This window comes from Salarias fasciatus, chromosome 6 (assembly GCF_902148845.1).
Source record: "Salarias fasciatus chromosome 6, fSalaFa1.1, whole genome shotgun sequence".
NCBI lineage: Eukaryota > Metazoa > Chordata > Actinopteri > Blenniiformes > Blenniidae > Salarias > Salarias fasciatus.
The window spans coordinates 33,007,868-33,027,944 of record NC_043750.1 but is presented as its reverse complement, the minus strand read 5'-3'; the positions used below and the strand labels follow the sequence as shown (position 1 = coordinate 33,027,944).

General features: G+C 44.5%; 2 protein-coding genes across 2 annotated transcripts; both read left to right on the top strand.

Annotated features, from left to right (window-relative positions):
* The first annotated feature begins 5,433 nt into the window (after positions 1 to 5,433).
* LOC115390893 (meteorin-like protein) lies at positions 5,434 to 10,930 on the top strand. Its single transcript, XM_030094936.1, has 5 exons — positions 5,434 to 5,792; positions 6,687 to 6,858; positions 6,930 to 7,155; positions 8,769 to 8,828; positions 9,699 to 10,930. The coding sequence occupies exons 1-5, from the start codon at positions 5,698 to 5,700 to the stop codon at positions 10,043 to 10,045; spliced, it is 900 nt and encodes a 299-aa protein (XP_029950796.1). The 5' UTR covers positions 5,434 to 5,697; the 3' UTR covers positions 10,046 to 10,930.
* Positions 10,931 to 14,336: 3,406 nt separating this feature from the next.
* LOC115390866 (tektin-4-like) lies at positions 14,337 to 16,822 on the top strand. The gene is made up of 7 exons (XM_030094897.1): positions 14,337 to 14,864; positions 15,164 to 15,234; positions 15,420 to 15,563; positions 15,643 to 15,729; positions 16,177 to 16,312; positions 16,385 to 16,539; positions 16,609 to 16,822. Exons 1-7 carry the CDS (start codon positions 14,337 to 14,339, stop codon positions 16,820 to 16,822), a joined length of 1,335 nt encoding a protein of 444 aa, XP_029950757.1.
* Positions 16,823 to 20,077: the final 3,255 nt, after the last annotated feature.

Here is a 20,077-nt window from a genome sequence, read left to right as displayed (position 1 = left end):
ATAACATCTTTAAGAGAGCACAGCTCTGATACTACATAAACACGTTTAGAAAAGGAGTTTGTTTGACTTCACGAAGTGAGGCGTTCCTCCGCCTGAAGGTAAACAGACCTTCACCCACACAATGTGGCCCGTTGTTCCCCGGATCAGTGAAGTGGTCCGTATTACTGTAAATGCAGCCACAGTTTGAAGGAAAGTAGCTCGACGGTAAACTGCTCTTCAACACGGCGTTTGTTTTCAGTATCTTTGTTTGTTAGCACAGGGTGTGATTGTTGGGATCACTGCATCATGTTAGGAGAGAAGGCTGGATTCGGAGCAGGGGCGTTTAATTCTGCCCTGTGAGGATTGAGGTTTAAAAAAAAAAATAAAAAAAAGTTCCATGTTTCTGCCTCCCACACTATAGCTGTGTAGGGTCTGAGAAAAATATCACTTCCACTTAGCACGTAGTCTCCATCTGCCATGTTCCTCTGGAAGGGGGGACTTCACTGAGTACACACACACACACACACACACACACACACACACACACACACACACGACAGTACACAGGTTTTAGGTTTGTCTGAACAAACACTTCCATACCATACAGCCAGTCCGTCAAACTGACTGATGCCCTCCGTGTGACCGTCTGCCTCACTGTCTGCAGACAACAAGCTGACTCCGGTCCTTCTGGAGGACATGGAGAAAACCTCCAGGAAGAACATGCAAATTCCACACAGAAAGGCACAGAGGGCGAGAGCCGTGGATGTTCTGAGGCAAGACGACTGTGTGGCTGCTCAAGGTTCATTTTGATAAAGGTTTTAAAGTCTTTATGCACTTTATTTATTCATTTCACCTTTGTTTGATCAGGTTTAGGTCCATTGAGAACCAGCTGGCATTTCAAACGACAAGTTGGCCAAGAGGCAGCAAGAAGGTGTAAAGAAAACCAAATATATATATATATATATATATATATATATATATATATATATATATATATATATATATATATATATATATATATATATATATATATATATATATATATATACACACATACAATAATACAGCGTCACACAGCCATGAAAGAAAGAAAGAAAGTAGTGCTTACAGTGAAATACATTAAGAAACAGATCAATAAAAGCTAAAAGGAAGTGCAGTGACCCTTCAGTATTGCTTTAATGGTATTTGCGGAATAAATGTAGAAAGTGTAAAGGTCTAGAAAATTGAAATAAGGTTTGGCCACGATAGTTTGGGATTTTCGAAAAGGGACTGCAGAAATAGAGGAGTTTTGTATATGGAAAGAAGCCAGAGAGTTTTCTGCGTACAGGCAGGGATGGCGGGTGCTGAGTGGTGCTGCAGGCACAAAGCAGGCAGCAGCACAGAGAAAAACATCCACTATCAGCCGTGTCGTTGCTTTATAATGCAACTTCTATACATCTAGAGAAACCACAAAGTACTGTGGCTGCATGACTGTGATATATATTTTGTTTGCTTTTCTGTTTTTTTATTGTGTTTTGACTTTCTCTCTGGGTTGTGTCTGAACTGCTGCTTCTCCATCTTCATGCAGAAGAGATCCGACACTTCCAACCACTCTTTCAAAGCACATGAGATGATGACACTACGAGGTGTTCTGGATGAACAGAGACTATTTGCTTTAAAGAATATATTTCAGAACGTAACAAACCAAGACGAGCTGTTTAGGTAAGCCCACGCTCCGTGGCGGTGTCTGTTTGACCCCTCATGATAAAGCGCCTGGTGGACGATCAGGCTGAGCTCTAATGGAGAGTCTCCGACAGAGACCCAGAGAGAGTAAACACAGCCTCACGCAGTGTTTACACTCCGTCTCACAACTGATAACACACACACACACACGCACAATAAATGACCCTGACCCTGGAGCCTGCTTGGCCTCACCGGCCAAATAAATGTGTGTGTGTGTGTGTGTGAGGAGATCTAACACACACACACAGATACACACACACACACACTCACACAGCTGCACAATCTCTAACTGGACAGCTGATAAATGAGAGCGATAAGAGTCTGAGTGAAGAGCGGTCACAGAGGTCAGACACTCACCTGGAAACTCACCACATTCCTGTGTGTGTGTGTGTTTCTTCAGGGTGTGTGTGGTTGAAAGAACTCACTGTGTTTCTATTCAGTCATTTTTGTGTTATATGCCAGTCTTTAATGTTTAAGATTGATCAATGTAATTTGCTGAGTAGAATTTGGAGAGGACTGCTTTCCCTGCTCCTTCCGGTTTATTTTCACTGCAGGGTGGAATAAAAATACTCTCACATGTATCTGGAAACAATGGGAATCACACTGTTTTTAAATGTGCAGATTCTTTTCCATAGGTCTTATCTATCAGGGCATAAACCAGAATTCACCTCTTCAGCTCCTCAGTGAACTTTCCATGATTGAACTTTTTTTTAATTTTATTTTGCATGCAGGCCAGAGTATCTATCAAAATAATCCCTGTCTCATATTAGAGGAACAATGTGGCTCACATGAAGGAGTGGCTCAACTGTTTACAAACTAAAACATCATGTCCCATCATGTCCCCTGCACACTGCTTTTTACTGATCAACTTAAATGTCGAGTTCACTAATGCACCTCTTGGTGAAAAAAGTAAATTTAAGTAAATTTAGTAACAAGTAAAATTTCCCTTACTGAGCTGACATACGCTGAGGGGTTGAGGGTTCTGCTCTGGAATCCATTTTTTTTACCGTATTTAGACAAATTATAAGCTTGTGAAGGAGTTCTGAAGTGTTTTATGTTTCAGTGAGATTGATATTTGTTTCACACTGTTATTAACCTTTGCTGGTTTCATTAAACTGTTTGACTTTCGCTGCCTCCGCAGTGACCGCTCTCTTCCTGTGTCGGGAAGCAAGAGGCATTTCCCAGCGGGAGCCCAACGCTTCTCCCTTCCCATCAACAACTGTCACGCTGCCCTTGAGCAAAGCGGTCAGCACGACTACCGGGTCTGGTGGGTGCGCTCGGCTCTGCCACTGTAGGTAAATTAAGATTTCTTCAAATGAGAGAGGAAACAGAGGTCAGAGAGGTTGAAATGAGAGACTGAGGAATGTGCGGGCGGCCGGGCGAGAAGCGGCGTGAGGACAGACGAAGCGGAGAGCCAGGTGACTGCAGGAGGGAGGGGGTCAGCGGCTCCGCTGCTCTGTAAATACTTTGCATAGTGGAGGAGCATCCGAGGTCAAGCAGCACATCAGCAGCAGCCCTCCCGCTGCGGGGACCGAATTAGAGTCAGGCAAAGGGAGTACGTCATGGTGAAACGGCATGCAATTTAAAACTGGATTTTTTGTTTGTTTGTTTGTTTGTTTTACATTATTTCAATCGGAAGAAGCTCAACTGTCAGTGAGAAGTTACTTAGTTATGGATGTCAGGCCAATACCAAAATAAACTGTTGGGTTACTGAATAGATTTCCAACCAGTTCATCAACAGCATGAGGAAAGCATTTTGTTTGTTTCGTTGATCTTGCTTTGTGCGCTGCAGGTTTCCTCCTGCCCTCTTTGGCATCTTTGAACTCCTTGTTTGTCACGGCGCGCCAAGCCTTGACAAACGAATCTCAAGAGATCCAAAGGTTCTTTATCGGAGCCTGTGAGTAAATCGCCTCTGCTGATTGCAGCTGTTTGCATGTTTTGCTGTTTACCTCAGTGTTATGTTGCTGGACGCATAAACTGGCATCGCTCTTCTGAATTATGTGTTTTCAGGAAGTTGGGGTAACTTATTAGTGTGTGTGTGTGTGTGTGTGTGTGTGTGTGTGTGTGTGTGTGTGTCAGTTTGTCTCAGTATTTTTTGAAATGTGTGACATTGCTCTGGCTGGAATGTGGCGAGTCGGTAACGTTGTTGCTGTTCCGACTGTTTTCTCACGGGAAAACCGACCGACACCCGAACAGGCATCTAAAGCACACGTGTGACTTCGTGTTCCATCAGGACCTTTCTTTTTCCACGGGCTGTGGGAGTCACTCTGCAGGGTTATAGGACAAACGGTGCAGAATTCAGCCTCAGCTACCATTTGAGCTTCAAGGAACACACTCCCATAGTTTACTCCACTGTCAGGCAACATGTCTGTAAATAAACTGTTCAAACAGTCAGAGCTTTTACGGAGGTTTGAGGGAATGTTTGAGGGACATGTTGAAATCGTTGGGTGCTGATGTTCCAGAACCTGCATGCTGATCTGATTTTCACAGTGAAAACTTGATCCATGTGTCTATAAAACCAGCATGGACACTCATGGGCCGTCCAGGCCGACACCGCGAAGAGCTGACAAGCTCCATAAAGCAGAAACGAGTCGTTGATGAATGAACCTGCTTGGCACCGATACCAGCTGGTCATTTCACTGGAACTTTGTTTCTGTTTCCAGCTCTTGAGAGTTGATTCAAAACAGATTAGATTAATAATTGTTCTCACTCTGTATCAGCTGCTGAGACATTTTGGCAACATTGTTTTTTATTGTTCACATTCCCATACAGTATGAAGTATCATGAGATTGTTGGCAAATTTATAGTTATCTTTTTCTCACTTCAGAATATTTTTATTTTCTGACAACTTTTCACTTGTTTGTCAAGTCTGGATAGCGTATATCCTTTTTAGGTTTAGCAAGAATGGGAAACTTTTGGGAGTCTTTTAACATCTTGAGTGAAGCAACCACGCTTTTTTTTAAGCATCAGTAATTCTGTTTATGCCAGAGGTGTTAAACTTACAGGAAATATGCCAAAATTGGACCAAAATTTCAAATTCATGCCTCAGATACAAATTACAAATATGATTGTAATTGCATTTTTTTACATAAAAGTTAGCAATTTGTCAAATGGGAGGGACATAACGTAATAACTGTAGATTTCAGGAATGTGAAGCAAACTACTTCTTAGCCAGAGACATCTTTAGCACAAAAGTTGTCAGTGTGACATGAAATCAAATGCAGTTTGTAAAGATTAAGTATTAACAGGATGAAAGCAGGGGAAAAAAGTAATTATGAAGTTTCCAAAAAGGCTAAATGTCTATTAGAGATATCAGTGTAACAGTTTAATAAGATTAGCCATGAACTGATGAAGCCACTTGGATAAAGACTGAAACATCTCTCAGTTCTTCCATCTTCAGGGTTCATTACCCCCCCTGCTAGAACCAGGGTTTCTGTTTTCTTTCCTTCTATCTTTACATTGAGTGATTTGAAATGGCCGTGCTCCACAGGAACAGTTTATCCGTGTAGTGAGGAACAGTTACAGAAGTTCGTCCAGAAAACCTTTGAAAATGGTTAAAAAAAAATGAGTTTTGCTCCAAAATGAACAAATGAACAGACACGTCCAGGTGGGCGGGGCTAAAGTGAGCGTTCGCGTGTCACTCGAGCGGAGTTCAGCCGCTGGCACGCGCCCCCGCCTGAGCGGAGCGCACGCGGCGAAAGTTTTTTTTTTTTTTTTTTTTAAGTAAAAGAAGGGAGCGTCGTCCCCGCTGCGCGCGCACTAAACTTTCCCCACTCACGCGCTTCCCGTCATGGTCTGGGGGTCTCCACCCGCCATGTAGCCCACGCGCGCTTTAACGGAGCTGTCTGTGGAGTATTCTTCACGTGGATCCCTGCGGTTTTCGGGGGGAGCTCAGCTGCGGTGCGCACCGTCGGAGCGGAGGCTGGGCCGGTGCGGTGCGGTGCGGTGCGGTGCGGTGCGTGCGGGATCCGGTGACCGCGGGGCGGACGGGCCACCATGCTCCGGCCGTGGGTGGCGCACTGGGTCGCCGCGGTGCTCGCGTGTCGGGCGGTGGCGCAGTACTCCAGCGACCAGTGCAGCTGGAGAGGAAGGTGAGGATGGAGGCGAACAAAGGAGCTCTGAGCTTTCTATAATCATTCCTCAGGAAAACCAATTTCAGCTTTCTGTCATTTATTTTTGTAACTTTTTTAACTTTTGTGTTGAAAAGAGAAGGTTTTCTGTTAGTTAATGAGACAATTGCATGCACATTCCTTTGGTTGTTTCACAACTCAATGAGCACTGAAAAGGGTTTTTTAATCTTTAGTTTCTTATGGTCACTATTGCGTAATTAATCCAAAGCTGATTCACGCTCACTCTGTTCCCAGAAAGGACCAGTCATAGATCAGTCTAGTACTAAACTGACTGCCCTGTTCTTTACACCTCAGTTTCACATCTTCTCCAGAGATCAATAATCAAAGATGTCAATTTGCTTGACGAGCTGTTTTAATTAGTCTCCATTGTGCTCCATTAAGGTTTTTTTTTTTTTTTTAAAGTCATTTATGAAGACAGGAATGTCTCTGCTGCAGCTTCTATCTTGAGTAAATACCGCCACATGGCGCCTTTGATCGCTCCTTCCAAGTCCTGAAGTCATAAAGAATGAAAGCCTGTACTTTGCACTCGGCGCTGTAAAGTTTACTCGCCTCGAACGTCTAACGACTTAATCAGTTCCTGCTGTTGAGGTAGTTCAGGCACATCTGAGACAAGCCAGAGATCTGCTGGGAGACAGCTGCCGCTGAGACACCTAATGAGGATCATTAAATCTCCCCTGCCTGTTTGTTTAACTTTGAGACGTTCCTGCAGAGCGTTTCAGTCAGGGCTGAACAATACATCACGAATGTTTTGTGATCAGATATTAACAAGACTGCCTTGAATTTTATTTCCATGCACTTTGCATTTATTGGAAATTAAATATTTAGAATTTTAAGTTAAGGTCTTCTTTACTGCAGTGGCTTGAGCCATGAGGCTCATCGCAGAGACGTGGAGCAGGTCTACCTGCGCTGCTCTGAAGGCTCTCTGGAGTGGCTCTACCCCACCGGGGCCATCATCGTCAACCTGCGGCCCAACACCGAGCCCCCGTCGGGTCTCCACGTGTGCATCAAGCCCCACGTTCACTCTCAGGTACTCGGGCTTTCTGCTGCGTGTGAGTGTGTTGGGTTGACGTGTGTGTTAATGAGTGTGTGTGTGTTCAGGGTTCTCATGTGTACCTGGAGCGTGCGGGGGACCTGAGGCTGCTGCTGGCGGACCAGGACCACGCCCGGGGAGAGGTGCGCTGCTTCATGCTGGGAGAGGGCGCGCTCTTTGTGGAGGCCGTCCCGCAGACCGACATCAGCCGCAGGATCACAGCCTTCCAGTACGAGCTGGTGCCCAGCCGGGGCCCGGGGGCGCACATGTACCCCTACCTGCACCCTGCCTCCGGTAGCACACAACTTTCTGATTCTTCATTTATATTTCAGGGCCTGGTCGGGCAGTTGTCTTGCATTTTCAGCTATTCTGCTGAATTCATTAATTTTCTGCTGACTTTAGTGGGATTTTCATTCGAAACGACCATCAAGAAGTTTGCTGGCTTTATGCAGGCTGATGCAGCGTCATAGGACGCATGAGTTCTGCTGCCTTTAGCATGCATGTTTCTGCTAATCCCCCCCACTCAGGGCGACGTTGATGCCAAGGCTGCTTCACAAACAAAAAAACCTGCACTCCTCCATGCCTGGTTGCACTTCTCAGGCCTTAAACCCCATTAACTGCAAACTGCTTCAGTCTTATTATGCGTGCATTTGGTTTGACTACTATGCTGTAGCTTTGAGGTCCTCATCTTGCTTGAGGCATGTTTTTTTTTGCTCTGCAAGCATTATTTGTGTTACATAGTACAATGTGGACATTAAGATTCCTTTAAGCTTTCCTCCTTTTTCATCCAAGTCCACTCCTCACCTGAAATATGTGAGGAATGTGTCTCTGCTGAGCCACTGAATGGGATTCTAAATGTACACTTGTGCTGTTGAATTCTAAAGACTGAACGGCACAAGCAGCACTTTGGAATCCACCAGTCTTTTTAAATTTCTGGTGATCTACTCACAGATATGCAGAAAAACTGTTGTCTACAGCTGTAGTGTGCATGTGCAAGTATCATGTGGTCTAGAAAAGTTGTGTTGAGCTGGTTTGAAGCGGGTTTGTTAAGAAAATGTTGCAGTTTGGAAGCACTTTTCAAAAAGAAGTCATTATCGGTGAGAAAACAGCATCTTTGCGTTGGGTTGTCTCTGCTACAAATAAGTACGTTTTTTGTGTTTTTTTGTAATGTGTGGGCCGAAGTGGAGCCCTTTTGGGACCAGTTGTGACTCTCGTGCCGTATGTTTAACACCCCTGCTTTCAATGACCCTGAATCGAAGGTGACAGACGAGGTCTGACCTGACAAAAAAGGTTTCTTCATTTTCCCCCCATTCACCCTCTTTGTGATGCCTCGTTCCCCCCCCCCCAGACATACACACACACACACACACACACACACACACACACACACACACTCCCCGCTCCCACACTCCCAAGTCTTAGCCAGACAGATGAAAACAAGCAGACCAATCAAAAGGTCTTGCTAAGGTCAAGCACAAAGGTCAACCAATCGTGTCTCAGCCGTCAATCAAGCACGCACACACACACACACACACACACACACACACACACACACACACACACACACACACACACACCCCTCCTGAAGCGGTGAGCAGCCCACCCATACGAGTGCAGAGGAAGGCTGGAGTGTCCTCCTAATGAGAGAGAGAGAGAAGAAAGCCTCGCTGTGACGTTTCCTGTCTGTCGGAGCGTTTTATAGCTGTTTTTATGGCTGACAGGGTCAGAGGGGTAATTCTCCGATTATCCAGCTTTCCTCACCTGTTGGTCTCATTCACATGCTCTCCTGATTTCTTTTGATGTCTCATAAAAACCCAGAAACCGGAGAAGCAGAAGCAGAGCGACAGGCAGTCAGGTGTGTTTTTGGACGTTAAACATTCTTCTTCTTCTTCTTCTTCTTTTTCCAGCCGCCTGTAAACCCTGTTCAGATGAAGAGGTCCTCATGGCCGTCTGCACCAGTGACTTTGGTAAATACATCCAGACCAGCACAAACGTGCAAACACATTACAGATGAAAACATGCAGATCAATGTTCTGAAACTTTATAGGCTTTTTTATAGTGAGCGTGACAAGATTGTTTCTGTTGTATAAATACATTAAAACAGATGGAGCATGTCCACAGTGGTTTCCAACTCTGTTCTGAGAGCCACGGTTTGTACTTGAATTAGATTTTTTTTTTTTTTTTAAATAAAGGACAATTATTCCCACAATAAATATTTTAATTTGAATACTCTCTAGTAATGCAAAGCTAAAATCAGAGGATGGAGATATTTTTTCACAACCAATAAACAAAAAGCTAAACTATTTGGTCCAGACGGTTTGTATTTTCTTCACATCTTGCAACTATGTACTGTACGACAGTTTTGGACCATTCAGTTACTTTTTCTTCTTCTGCTTCATTTCATAATTCATAATCAGGAAGTGTGGAAGTGTTTTTACTAGTTGAATTAAAGTAAGGATGTTTTAATTGTGTGGAGAAAAAAACTCAACAAAAAAAGTAACCTCATGTCATTATGTTTTGGACATCGTTGCATGAAACTCAGTTTTTGAAGTCAGGGAGGTGTGAACACAGGTGACCCCGAGGCTGTTTGAGTTTCAGGTTTGAGACTGAGCTACATACACCTATTAAACAAAAAAAAAAGGAAGTGTAAGTTAATTCTGACTGAAAAAGATTGTTTCTTATCCAGACAATCAAATGATAACTCCTGCAGTGTCATTCGGTTGTTTTTTTTCTCTTGAATATGTTTCTTTCACTTTGAAGTACAATAATTTATTTGAAGCTGAAATCAGATGGATAGAAGACAGATGTGTAATTTTCCTCTTTCCGCGCCTGTGCAGCCGGCAGTGGCGTCTTCGGAGGCGCGGCGCCGGGTCCTGATGAGCGCTCCCCCACCGCTGTGACGCTGACCCGGCTGTTTCATCAGAAGAGCAGGATCTTCTCGTGGGGCGGCGCCCGCGGACGCCGCTGGAGCGGCCGCGTCTTCGTTCCCGAGCGGTGCGGCGTACGTCAGGGAGACGGCGAGTTCCTCCTGACGGGCTCGGTCCATTTCGGCGAAGCCTGGCTCGGCTGTGCGCCTCGATACAAGGACTTCCAGAATCTGTACGTCAGAGCACAGCAGGCGGGAGCAAACCCCTGTCAGATAGACACCAGTGGAGAGATTTCTGCTCAGCGTTTGGTGGAATAAAGCATCACGTCTCCTGAAGTTTAGAGGAACAAGCTTTTCTGGATGGATTTATACGTACTGACTCTGGACTGTTTCCAGTGCTGCAGAAAAGACAAACTGAACTCCTCCGAGTCGTTGTGTTTATAAATATGTGCATGAATTACAGCCAATGAACGACGAGCGCAAGCTTCTATATTTTTTACCTCTGTGGTGATATTGCTCATTTTTTTAAAAAAAAAAATGACAGTTTTTTGCTTTGTAAAAAGCTTTTCTGTAAAATTTAGGAGTCTTCTGACAGAAGTGTGTAACATACAGCTCTGTGAGTCTTCATATACTGAGTTTGTGTGAGTGTGTGTTTTACTTATAACTCCAAAAAAGCAATATTAATAAAGTCTTGTCTTTCTGTGGATAGAAGATCATCAGTTTTTGTTTGAGTGAAACTAATAAGAAGAAATAATACCGGGTTCTCTTTGCTTCCATCGATTCAAATGAAGACGTTTGGATTACCCATAATGCAGACAACTCAATGAAGCAGAAGAGATGTCATTCTAACACAAATGGAAATGATAATGAAACGTGATGCCTTTATTTGGTGGAACCTGTTGACCGCGTGGCTCTGAGTGAACCTGGAGCAACACTTTCCCCACATGTGGCCTTCCATTCAGGGTAAATTGTTGAAACTGACTTTACTGGTGGCACATTGGGTCAACTCTTGGACGACACAGCACAAATGACAGGAAGGACATCAAGGTGTAAAAACTAGCCAAGTGGAAGTTGCATCGACTGACTGCAGTGACCCTAAAAGGGAGAAGCCAAAAAAGACTATCATCATCAGAATTATAGCCTCCAGGAAAAGAAATGTACTGTAACTTTTTTTCAATTTTCTAAGTAAAGAACATGAGTCAGTGTTTCCTGTTGTGCCATTTTTACACGGAAGCATGTGATTAAAGTACGAGTGATGTGGAAATATTAAAACGACTGTCACACGGATGAAAAGGTTGTTAACGGTCTATATGTGGACAGATAATGAACGTGTGAATGATCGTAAAGGCCCTCGGTCTGCATGTGTGTGTGTGTGTGAGATGCTGTTCTACTGGAAGAGCAAGGATGGCTGGAATGTCAGACACACACACACACACATCTGTGTGGCTATTGTGAGCCTGCTCTAATTTATGAAACTCACTTTCACTGTCTCTGTCGAGCGTGTTTCAGCTCACATCCAGTCTAATTTCATCTTGAGTTTGTCTGGAAAATGTTTACATATTCACAAAGCCAAACAATTCATAACAAAAGCCTTTTTTAATGATACCGCCTGAGCTCAGGGAAACATTCTCAATGAAAACTTTTCCTGTGCATGTCTTTACAGACCCACCCTGACAGTGTGCCTTCGAGCAATGAGGTATAGCAGCATCACCGATATCTCAGCTGCTCCTAAGAAATTTGCGGAAAAAAACCCAAAAAACAATGTTTTCTTTGAAATTTGTTCAATTAGCTTGGTTGTTTGTTGGGCCGTGATTGGAGTCTCTTGCGGGCCGGTTTTGGCCCACGGGCCTTATCTTTGACACCGTGGTTTAAACAGTGCTAACTTTAAACCTTGAAAGTCCAAAAAGTTTGCATTCGTGGTTTACTGCCTGTTTGTTTGGAACGAGCCTCACTCAAGTCACACAGACTGGGTCGAGAGTTTACTGTCGAGAGTGTTTTCCCTGTGACGGACCGCTGACCTGTGACCTGTGACCTGTGACCTGTGACCTGTGACCTGTGTCCTGCTCTTACCTGCTTCTGTAAAGCAGCATAGAAAGACTCTCATGGGTCACCTATACGGTGTATGAAAACCATCAGGCTCTGAGCTGTGTGCGTGTGTGTTTGTCTTGAGGTGTAGTTCGAGAAGACCACAGCACACGCGCCCTGCGCGCTGCCGACATGCAAACAGGCCACACTGCAGAAATTCAACCCGTCTCTGCGACACACAACACCCCCCTCTGGCAACCCACCTTGGCAAGACCCCAGCCCTCCTTGGCATCCTCGCTAATTCGGGACACACTTATCCCTCCGCACAGGGGGGTCTTAATGTTAACCTTTCGCTGTGAGAGTGTGTGAGATATGGAAACAGTTTGTGCTGCAGTATGCCGGGGGGACAGCTGGCCGGTCAGCTGGAGTTGAGGGAATGGCTGAGCTCAGGGGAAATCCACATGCATGCTTCCGCCCACATACTGGACCGCCACGGGCATTTTATAGCGCGCTGCTCCGGGTGGGGTCCCTGCTTCTACGTGGCGGCGCATCTTGGGTTGTAAATAAGTCGAGCCTCTTAAAAGGGGTTCAGGGACATGTGTGGAGATGTTTACAGTGATTGATTAATTGGGAGAAGTTCACATCTGGAAAGGAAAAGACATAGATTCTCTTGGAGTTAGCCAGTCGTCAGTGTTGTTTTGAGGAAGCCAGATCAGTGATTTGTTGTTTTGTGTATTTTTTCAGTCACATCACTGAAGCTGCATCGTGGGTTTAGCACTCTGGAGTCACAATGAGAAAGACCTTACTGGAGTTTACATGTTCTTCCTGCCCATGTGTGTGTTTTCTCTCAGTTTTTCAGTCTCCTACAGCCCCAAAATGTGAGCTTGAGTAGTGTCTCAAAATTGAACGTGTGAATGTGAGTGTCTGTAGCTTTGTATCCAGCTTGTCCGGGTCCTACTGTCAGCTCTAACTCTCTGTGACCCCAGGAATGAATAAGAATGGATGGATGGATAAATGGGGCTCGGGAAGGCATCAGCTGTATGTCATCGACTGAATAGAGACATTCACATGAATCAAAGGATTATCTCACTGTCAGCAGGCCTGATCGCTACATGTCTTCACCCTGGTTCATACTATTATCTTTACCTTCTGTGTGATCAATGAAAGCGCGATAATCTCATTAATGGGGAGCCAGTGACTTTTTCTTTCATGCTCATAGTCTGATTAAAGAAAGGTGAACATAAATCTTACTTTATGGTCACTTGGAAGTTTCCACTGTCACCTCACAGAAGAAAGAACAATGATGAATTTGCATGTTTTCCCTGAGAGCCTGTGGTTGGTTGGGTTTTATCGAAAAGCTTGTTCGAGGTTTATTCTCATCTCAGTCCCCACTTACCTCAGATATAGACAGCTCCTCGTGGCACTCAGATAACATATGAAATATGGTGGCTGGGTTGTTTGTTCAAAGGAAACATTTTTACAGTCCTGCAATACAAATATTTTATCATTTAGTTCTTTATTATCAAGAATTTTTGAAGAATATCAAAGAGAAAAGTTGTCATCTTTGGAGAAATTATGAGACAGAAAAATAAAAAATTCAGGAGATTTTATGATTAAATTAGTCTTGGATTTTCAGTAAATGCTTTCAGAAATTAGTGCTGCAGTGTCAGATGATCTTGGGTTAGAGCGCCCTCGTGTGGCAGAAAAATAAAGTGCGACAGAAAACTGGATTTCCAAAATGAGAAAATTCAGTCTCATCTGAGTCTATTCAATCCTTCATAGGGCACACTATCGATAATTGGGAGTTGGTCAGAGCTATCACTTTAAATACTGTTTTAAAAAAGTTGTAATGCAAAAAAACAAAAAACAAAAACATCAACTTGTAATTCTTAGTTTAAATAAATGACCAAGAAACGCAGTTATCGTGTATAATCACTTGTGTCTGAGAAATATTCAATACATTTAAAAGAGCAGAAACTGACAGGTCAGATCACATTACTCCAATAATTATTTCTCCTCTTTGGCTTCTTGCTAAATTAATTTTTTTTTCTTTTAACGATGAAGCTTTTGAGCACCAGGCCCCACCAGGTCTGGAACAGATTTCTACAAAGAAGTGAAGCTGCAATTAGGTGCATATGAGGTCTCTATTACATCATTATACCATGAATTAAAATACAAATACATGCTGAATATGAAATCTGAGAAAGGTTTGTGTTTCCGGTAATTACAAGTAAAGAAACATATTTCATCATGATTGCTTAATTAGAGTTTTTCTTCTTCTTCTTCTTCTGAAAGCACATCTGCTGCATCCTGCTCATCCAATCAGTTAACATGATGTTTGTGAACATCTAGGGTTCTGTTATCAGTTGTTTCAGAAGAACAGCCACTAGTTTGATGTCGTGTGTATTTTCTAAACGCCTGGTGATGGAATTCAATACCAGTCCGGTGATCTGAGCTGCTGCAACCTGTAACTACTGGAAACACCAAACAAACGCAGGAGTCAGCGCGTGTCCGCTTTTCCAGGGAACATCTCTCTCCATCAGTCGGGCTGATTTAGTGTGATTTACACCGTGCTGAAAGGAAGATGAGCTCTGATGTTCTGGTGTCCAGGCCGCACCGTGACAGCCGAGCCGCGGCTCACGGAGTCCCGGGGAGAAGCGCTGCGGAGCCGCCCGGCGACGCGCAGCCCTCCTCGGGCTCGGCCACGGCGGGGTTCCGCTCGGCAAAGTACACCCCGGGAGAATGGTTCTCCAACTACCACACCATCCTCCAGCAGGCCGGCTCCGACCGCCTGCAGGCCCGCAGCGTGCAGCGGGAGTCCCGGGCTCTGAAGCAGGACGCGGAGGCGGCCGCCCTGAGCCGCCAGGCCGCGGGGACGCGCCTGCTGGGGGAGCGGCTGCAGGAGATCCACGGCTGGAGCTCCGAGCTGCAGCGGCACGTCGAGCGGCTGCAGGCCGACACAGAGGCGCTGCAGGCGCTGCGGGGCAGGCTGGACCGGGCGCTGGACGCCACCGAGACGCCGTACGCCATCGCCACCGACAACCTGAGCTGCAGGGCCCGCAGACTGGGACCAGACCTGGTCAGAGACTCCGTGGAGGAGGAGCTGCTGAAGGTACCCGGACCCACAGGGGTCAGGGGTCAAACCCAGGGAGGCGATAGACCCATCATCAAGAAAACCAGTGATGATAATAATAATTAATATCCATTTCTATTTGCTTCCATTAGTATAATGAATTAGTGTTTGGCACCTGTTTATACTTCCAACAATAATCATTTCTACTTTAAACTTTTATGTATTATATTAGTGACGCTCACTTCATTACATTCAGTTGTAAAATGTGTGTTCTGAAAAAGTGAATGTTGAGATGAAGATAGATGGAGTGAGACACTAATCGGGAGTCTGATCTTTAGGAGGTGGACTTGATCAGGAGTGTCCAGGCTCTTCTGAGGAGAACCACGGCTCAGGTCACCAGTCAGATCAAGTCAGTGTCGCTCTCAGTCACATGAAGCATCGCCATCATTTTAATAACTTTCACCACAGAGGAGGGCAGCACGATATAACGCTAAAATATGTTTCATTTATCGCGGTACATGATCACATGTTCACCTGTTGTTGTGCAGCCCAGCTGTGGAGAAATGTGTCATCAGTCTTTCACATGCGCTCCAGGATGAACCGAGAGGCCAAGCAGATGTTGGAAATGGACTGGTCTGATAAGCAGGAGGCTTATGGCTTTGATGACCGCAGTGGAAGACACAGCAACACCAGTCCAGACACCAAACTCCACCCCAGCTCAGCCAAGCTGCAGGAGCAGTGAGTTTGAATGTGAAAACATTAAATGAATCTATCATTATGAGAAAGTGTGCCTGACATGCTCTGTGGTGTGCTGCAGTGTGTGTAACCCCTCATCATGGACACAGTTTACTCAGGACAACTTGTCCAAGGCGATGCAGGAGGAACAGGCCACTTACAGTCTCAGGTTCGAGCTGGGACTCATGAAGCTGCTGCAGGGTGTGATGCTTGATTCAAACACAGGGATGCTCTGTGTGTGTGTGTGTGTGTGTGTGTGTGTGTGTGTGTGTGTGTGTGTGTGTGTGTGTGTGTGTGTGTGTGTGTGTGTGCGTTCTTGTATTTCTATCCTTGTTGGGGCCAAATGTCCCCACAAGGATAGCAAAACGTGGAACGACGTGCCTTGTGGGGACCTTTTTCCGGTCCTAAGTAGGAGAAACAGTGTTTTCTTGACCATGTTGTTGTTACTGAAAAAAGTTAAAGTGCAAAAACATTTCTTTAGGGTTAGGCTTTGTTGTGGTGTGGGTTAGGGTTAGGGTAAGGGTCAGGGTTAGGGGCTAGACATGAATGGGAGTCAATGGACGGTCCCCACAAGGATAGAAATACAAGACTGGGCGTGTGTGTGTGTGTGTGTCAGACTGTTGGTGGAGCGACTGCTGCAGGATACCACTGAGGACCTGAGAGCTCAGTGCTGCAGCGTGGATCGGGCCTTCAGCCAGCGCTGTGTGGAGCTCTGTGAGGCCAAGACGCAGCTGGAGAACAAGCATGCTGAGGTACAACGCTCGACAACAGCGTGACGGACTGACTGATGGCAAATCACTGATTTTTCTCGGTCCCAAGTGCAGATCTTAGAGCAAATCGGGGCTCAGGAGAAGAACATGGTGCTCCTGCAGCAGGCCATTGACAGCAAAGAGGCTCCTCTGAGAGTGGCGCAGTCCAGACTTTACCTCCGATCCCTCAGACCCAACATGGAGCTCTGCAGGGACGAACCACAGCTCAGGTATGTACATGTCTTCTCTCTCTCCCACCTCCCTTTCTCTGTGTCCTCATGTGTTTCTCGTGTCTGCAGTTTGGAAGGTGAGGTGAAGCAGATCGACGCCTCTCTGGCGTCTCTGCAGCAGCAGCTGAGTGAAGCCAGAAGCTCCCTGTCTCACCTGGAAGAGTCGCGCTTGGCGCTGGAAAAGGACATAAACTGTAAAACCCACTCACTGTTCATCGAGAGAGAGAAATGCATCCCTCATCGTCAGCGATACCCAACCGTCTCAGTACTCTCAGGATACTGATAACTACACCTTTAGTCGTATTCTGTGTGTCTGGTTTTCATGTAATGTGAGGATTGAAATAGTTTGTGGCCAGAAAATCCTGGCACTGGATCATAATGACATATACTTTTATTTCAGTTCATTAAAACATACAGTTGATGTTATTTTACTATAGTTTTAAAGATAAACTAAATAAAAATGATGTGTTGCTGTAGTGTTTTGTGATCCTTCAGCGATTCTTGGACAGCTCTGTGTCATCAGATTGTTCACAATGAAAGTTTACCTTGAGTACATATCATTGGTAATGGTCATCAGGGTTTTTCTGTTTTGGTTTGGCTCATTTCTTAAAACAGAAATTACATTTTCAAAAAAAAGATCATTTAGCGAAATGGTCTTACTGTTCAGCACAACAACACAGTTCACTTCCACAACTCGTATCTCTCCCAAAACTGTTCACTCCTGATTCAAAGCTAAATTTCTTTCCCATATAAATAGTCAGTGCCTCCAAAATGTAAAGATCCTTCTCAATTGCTTTGATAACTTGGATGGTTCAACACAACACGGTTCACCTGTCAAAGCTCAGATCTATTCCAAAACATTTCCCTCAGGTGTCAAAACTACATTTCCTTCTCAAACAAATGATCAATGCACTTTCCATCAGAGTTCAACATACTGGATCAACACACACACACACACACACCTACACACACACACACACACACACACGTACACAAAAAAAGACAAAAATTGTATGTAGCCTCCAGTACTGTAAATGAAGCCGGACTAACGTCTTCACTGGTCACCTTCCTCAACCCCCTGGTCGGACTCCTCACCCTCGTGCAAATAGATCCATGTCTGGTATTCATGGTACTGAAGTGTGTTCTTGACTAATTTCAACAGTTGAACAGATGATTTTGCAGGTGATGACTGATAAAATGAAATGATGCTGATGTGTTTTGGACAGAACATCCATTCGACTGAGCGGGGGGAGAGAGGAGTCCGGGGATGCTGCTGCAGTACCGCCGTCACCCAGGAGCCCTCCGATGAAGGACAAGGCCAGGAGCGCCACCGCCCCCCCCCCCCCCCCCCCCCCCCCCCCCCTCCAGGACCAGGGCGGACAGTGACCATGGCCAGAGGGCCACCGACCCAAGAAGCACACACCCATCATGCATCAGGAGGAGTGAAGGTGAAGACAGACAGGGGGCAGCGGAAGAACCCAGACCCAGGGCCCACTGCGCCCCCCTCCACACACACACACACACACACACACACACACACACACACACACACACACACACACAGGGTTCCACACTCTCTCCTCACATACATAACTATCTCACACCAATACACCCACACACACATCATATATATATATACACATTCACAGATACACACCCACCCACCCATACACACACGCACACACATATTCACACATACACACCCAGAGTTGGGAGGGTTACTTTAAAATTATAATCCGGTACAATTACAAGTTACTTGTCAAAAAATGTAATCAGTAACTTACTCTGATTACTTCAATTAAAAAGTAACATACCAGATTACTTTTAGTTACTTTTAGATTACTTCACCAGCAACATAAAAAATAAAGACAAAAACAATGTGTCATCCTCACAGTGTATTGACAGCTCTACACAGTAACACTAAATGCTCTGAGTGTTCTGAACTCTGCTGAACTCTTTGTTCAGCCCCAATTAATACCAACAACATGACCTTTGACCTCTGACCTACTGAGAATCTGACTTTCTTTCTTTCTGACTCAGGATAAGCTCCATCAGTTCAGACTGTGTTCCTCCAGTAGTTCTACAGTCCAGCAGCACCAGGAGCCGTATTGACAGTGTTAACACACATTTATATTATATCCTCAGTCTGCTGTGTAGCTGTACTGCTGTAGTGAGGAGCAGGGTTTGTGCTCAGGTCGGCCATGCAAAGTATTTTCTTCAACAGTTCAGTTGATTCATTCCTCAGTGACAGAAGGAAACATGTTGTCTCCAATAAATCCTGCATACAGCTTGAAGATATTATTGCCTCCATCAGATTCTTCTGAGTTCAGCCTGGTGAGGCTGTGGTTCTCAGCAGCAGGTTCCTGACAGGTTAGCAGGATAATAACACTTTAGCTTCACTGTGAGTTCAGGTGTGTTTCATACCTGTAGATGTGTCTTCAGGTTTGACGAGTCTCTGGATGTTGAGAGCATTTTCACAGCTGGGAGGCAGAATTTCGAGGAGTATAAACACAGTAACAATACAGTTTATATAAATATCATTGACTCTGTAAGAGCCATAATTCAGTGGCAGTTTTGATCCGTACTTTGAACTGTGTATACTTCAATTTAGCCATATAAAAATGCATGTGTCTGCCCCTTTAAATTTTGTGAAGTCATTAAGACAGTTAAGTTTTATTTTGAGTATGGGAGCTGTGACAAGTACGGGGAGCAGAACTTTTGTCTACCGGGTAAACATGTAGAATGTAATTTTTGTTTATTTTTGTTTTATGAGTAAACATTTTTGACTTAGAAGACATCTCATGTTTTTATTCGTGTATGAGAAATAACCCTGGCCGCAGTTCAGAGGCTTTTGACAAAGAACAAGAAGGAAAAAGCCACATCACTAGTAGAAAAAAAGAAGTGCTCGTTATGAACGACCAGAAAGAGGAGCGACAGCTCGACATGAAGAAATAAGAAGACGCCAACGTCGGACTGGAACGAGGATTGACGGTAAAAGTTTCAGTCAGAAATGCTGGCTCGCGCTGATGTTCTCCGCTCTGAAAGCCTGTGAGGTCCGTGCATGATTTCGAAATTATGTTGCAACAATTAGATGTGTGAAGTTGACACTTGAGGTTTGATTTTATTTTATTTATTTATTTATTTATTTATTTATTTATTTATTTATTTCGAACATGCCATAAATAATATAATAAGTAAACTGAGATATACGTTAAAAAACCCAACAACAACAAAACAAAACAAAAAAAGCAATATTAATAATCCAACAAATTAATAAAGACCGACATGTCCGAAAAGGGGTAAGAAGAAGCATAAGCTTATTTGCACCTACCCCCTCTGCACTGTCCTGAACGTCTATATTTACATAATCATTTCCTTAAAAGAAAATTAACAAGGTAAATAAACATAGTCACAGATTCAATGGACATTAAGTGAAGTTGCTTTACTCATTTGCACATCATTTATGCATGACTTTGCCGAAGAATGGCAGAAGAAGGGCACTTAATTGATGCGGCAGACATGGAAAATAAGAGACAGA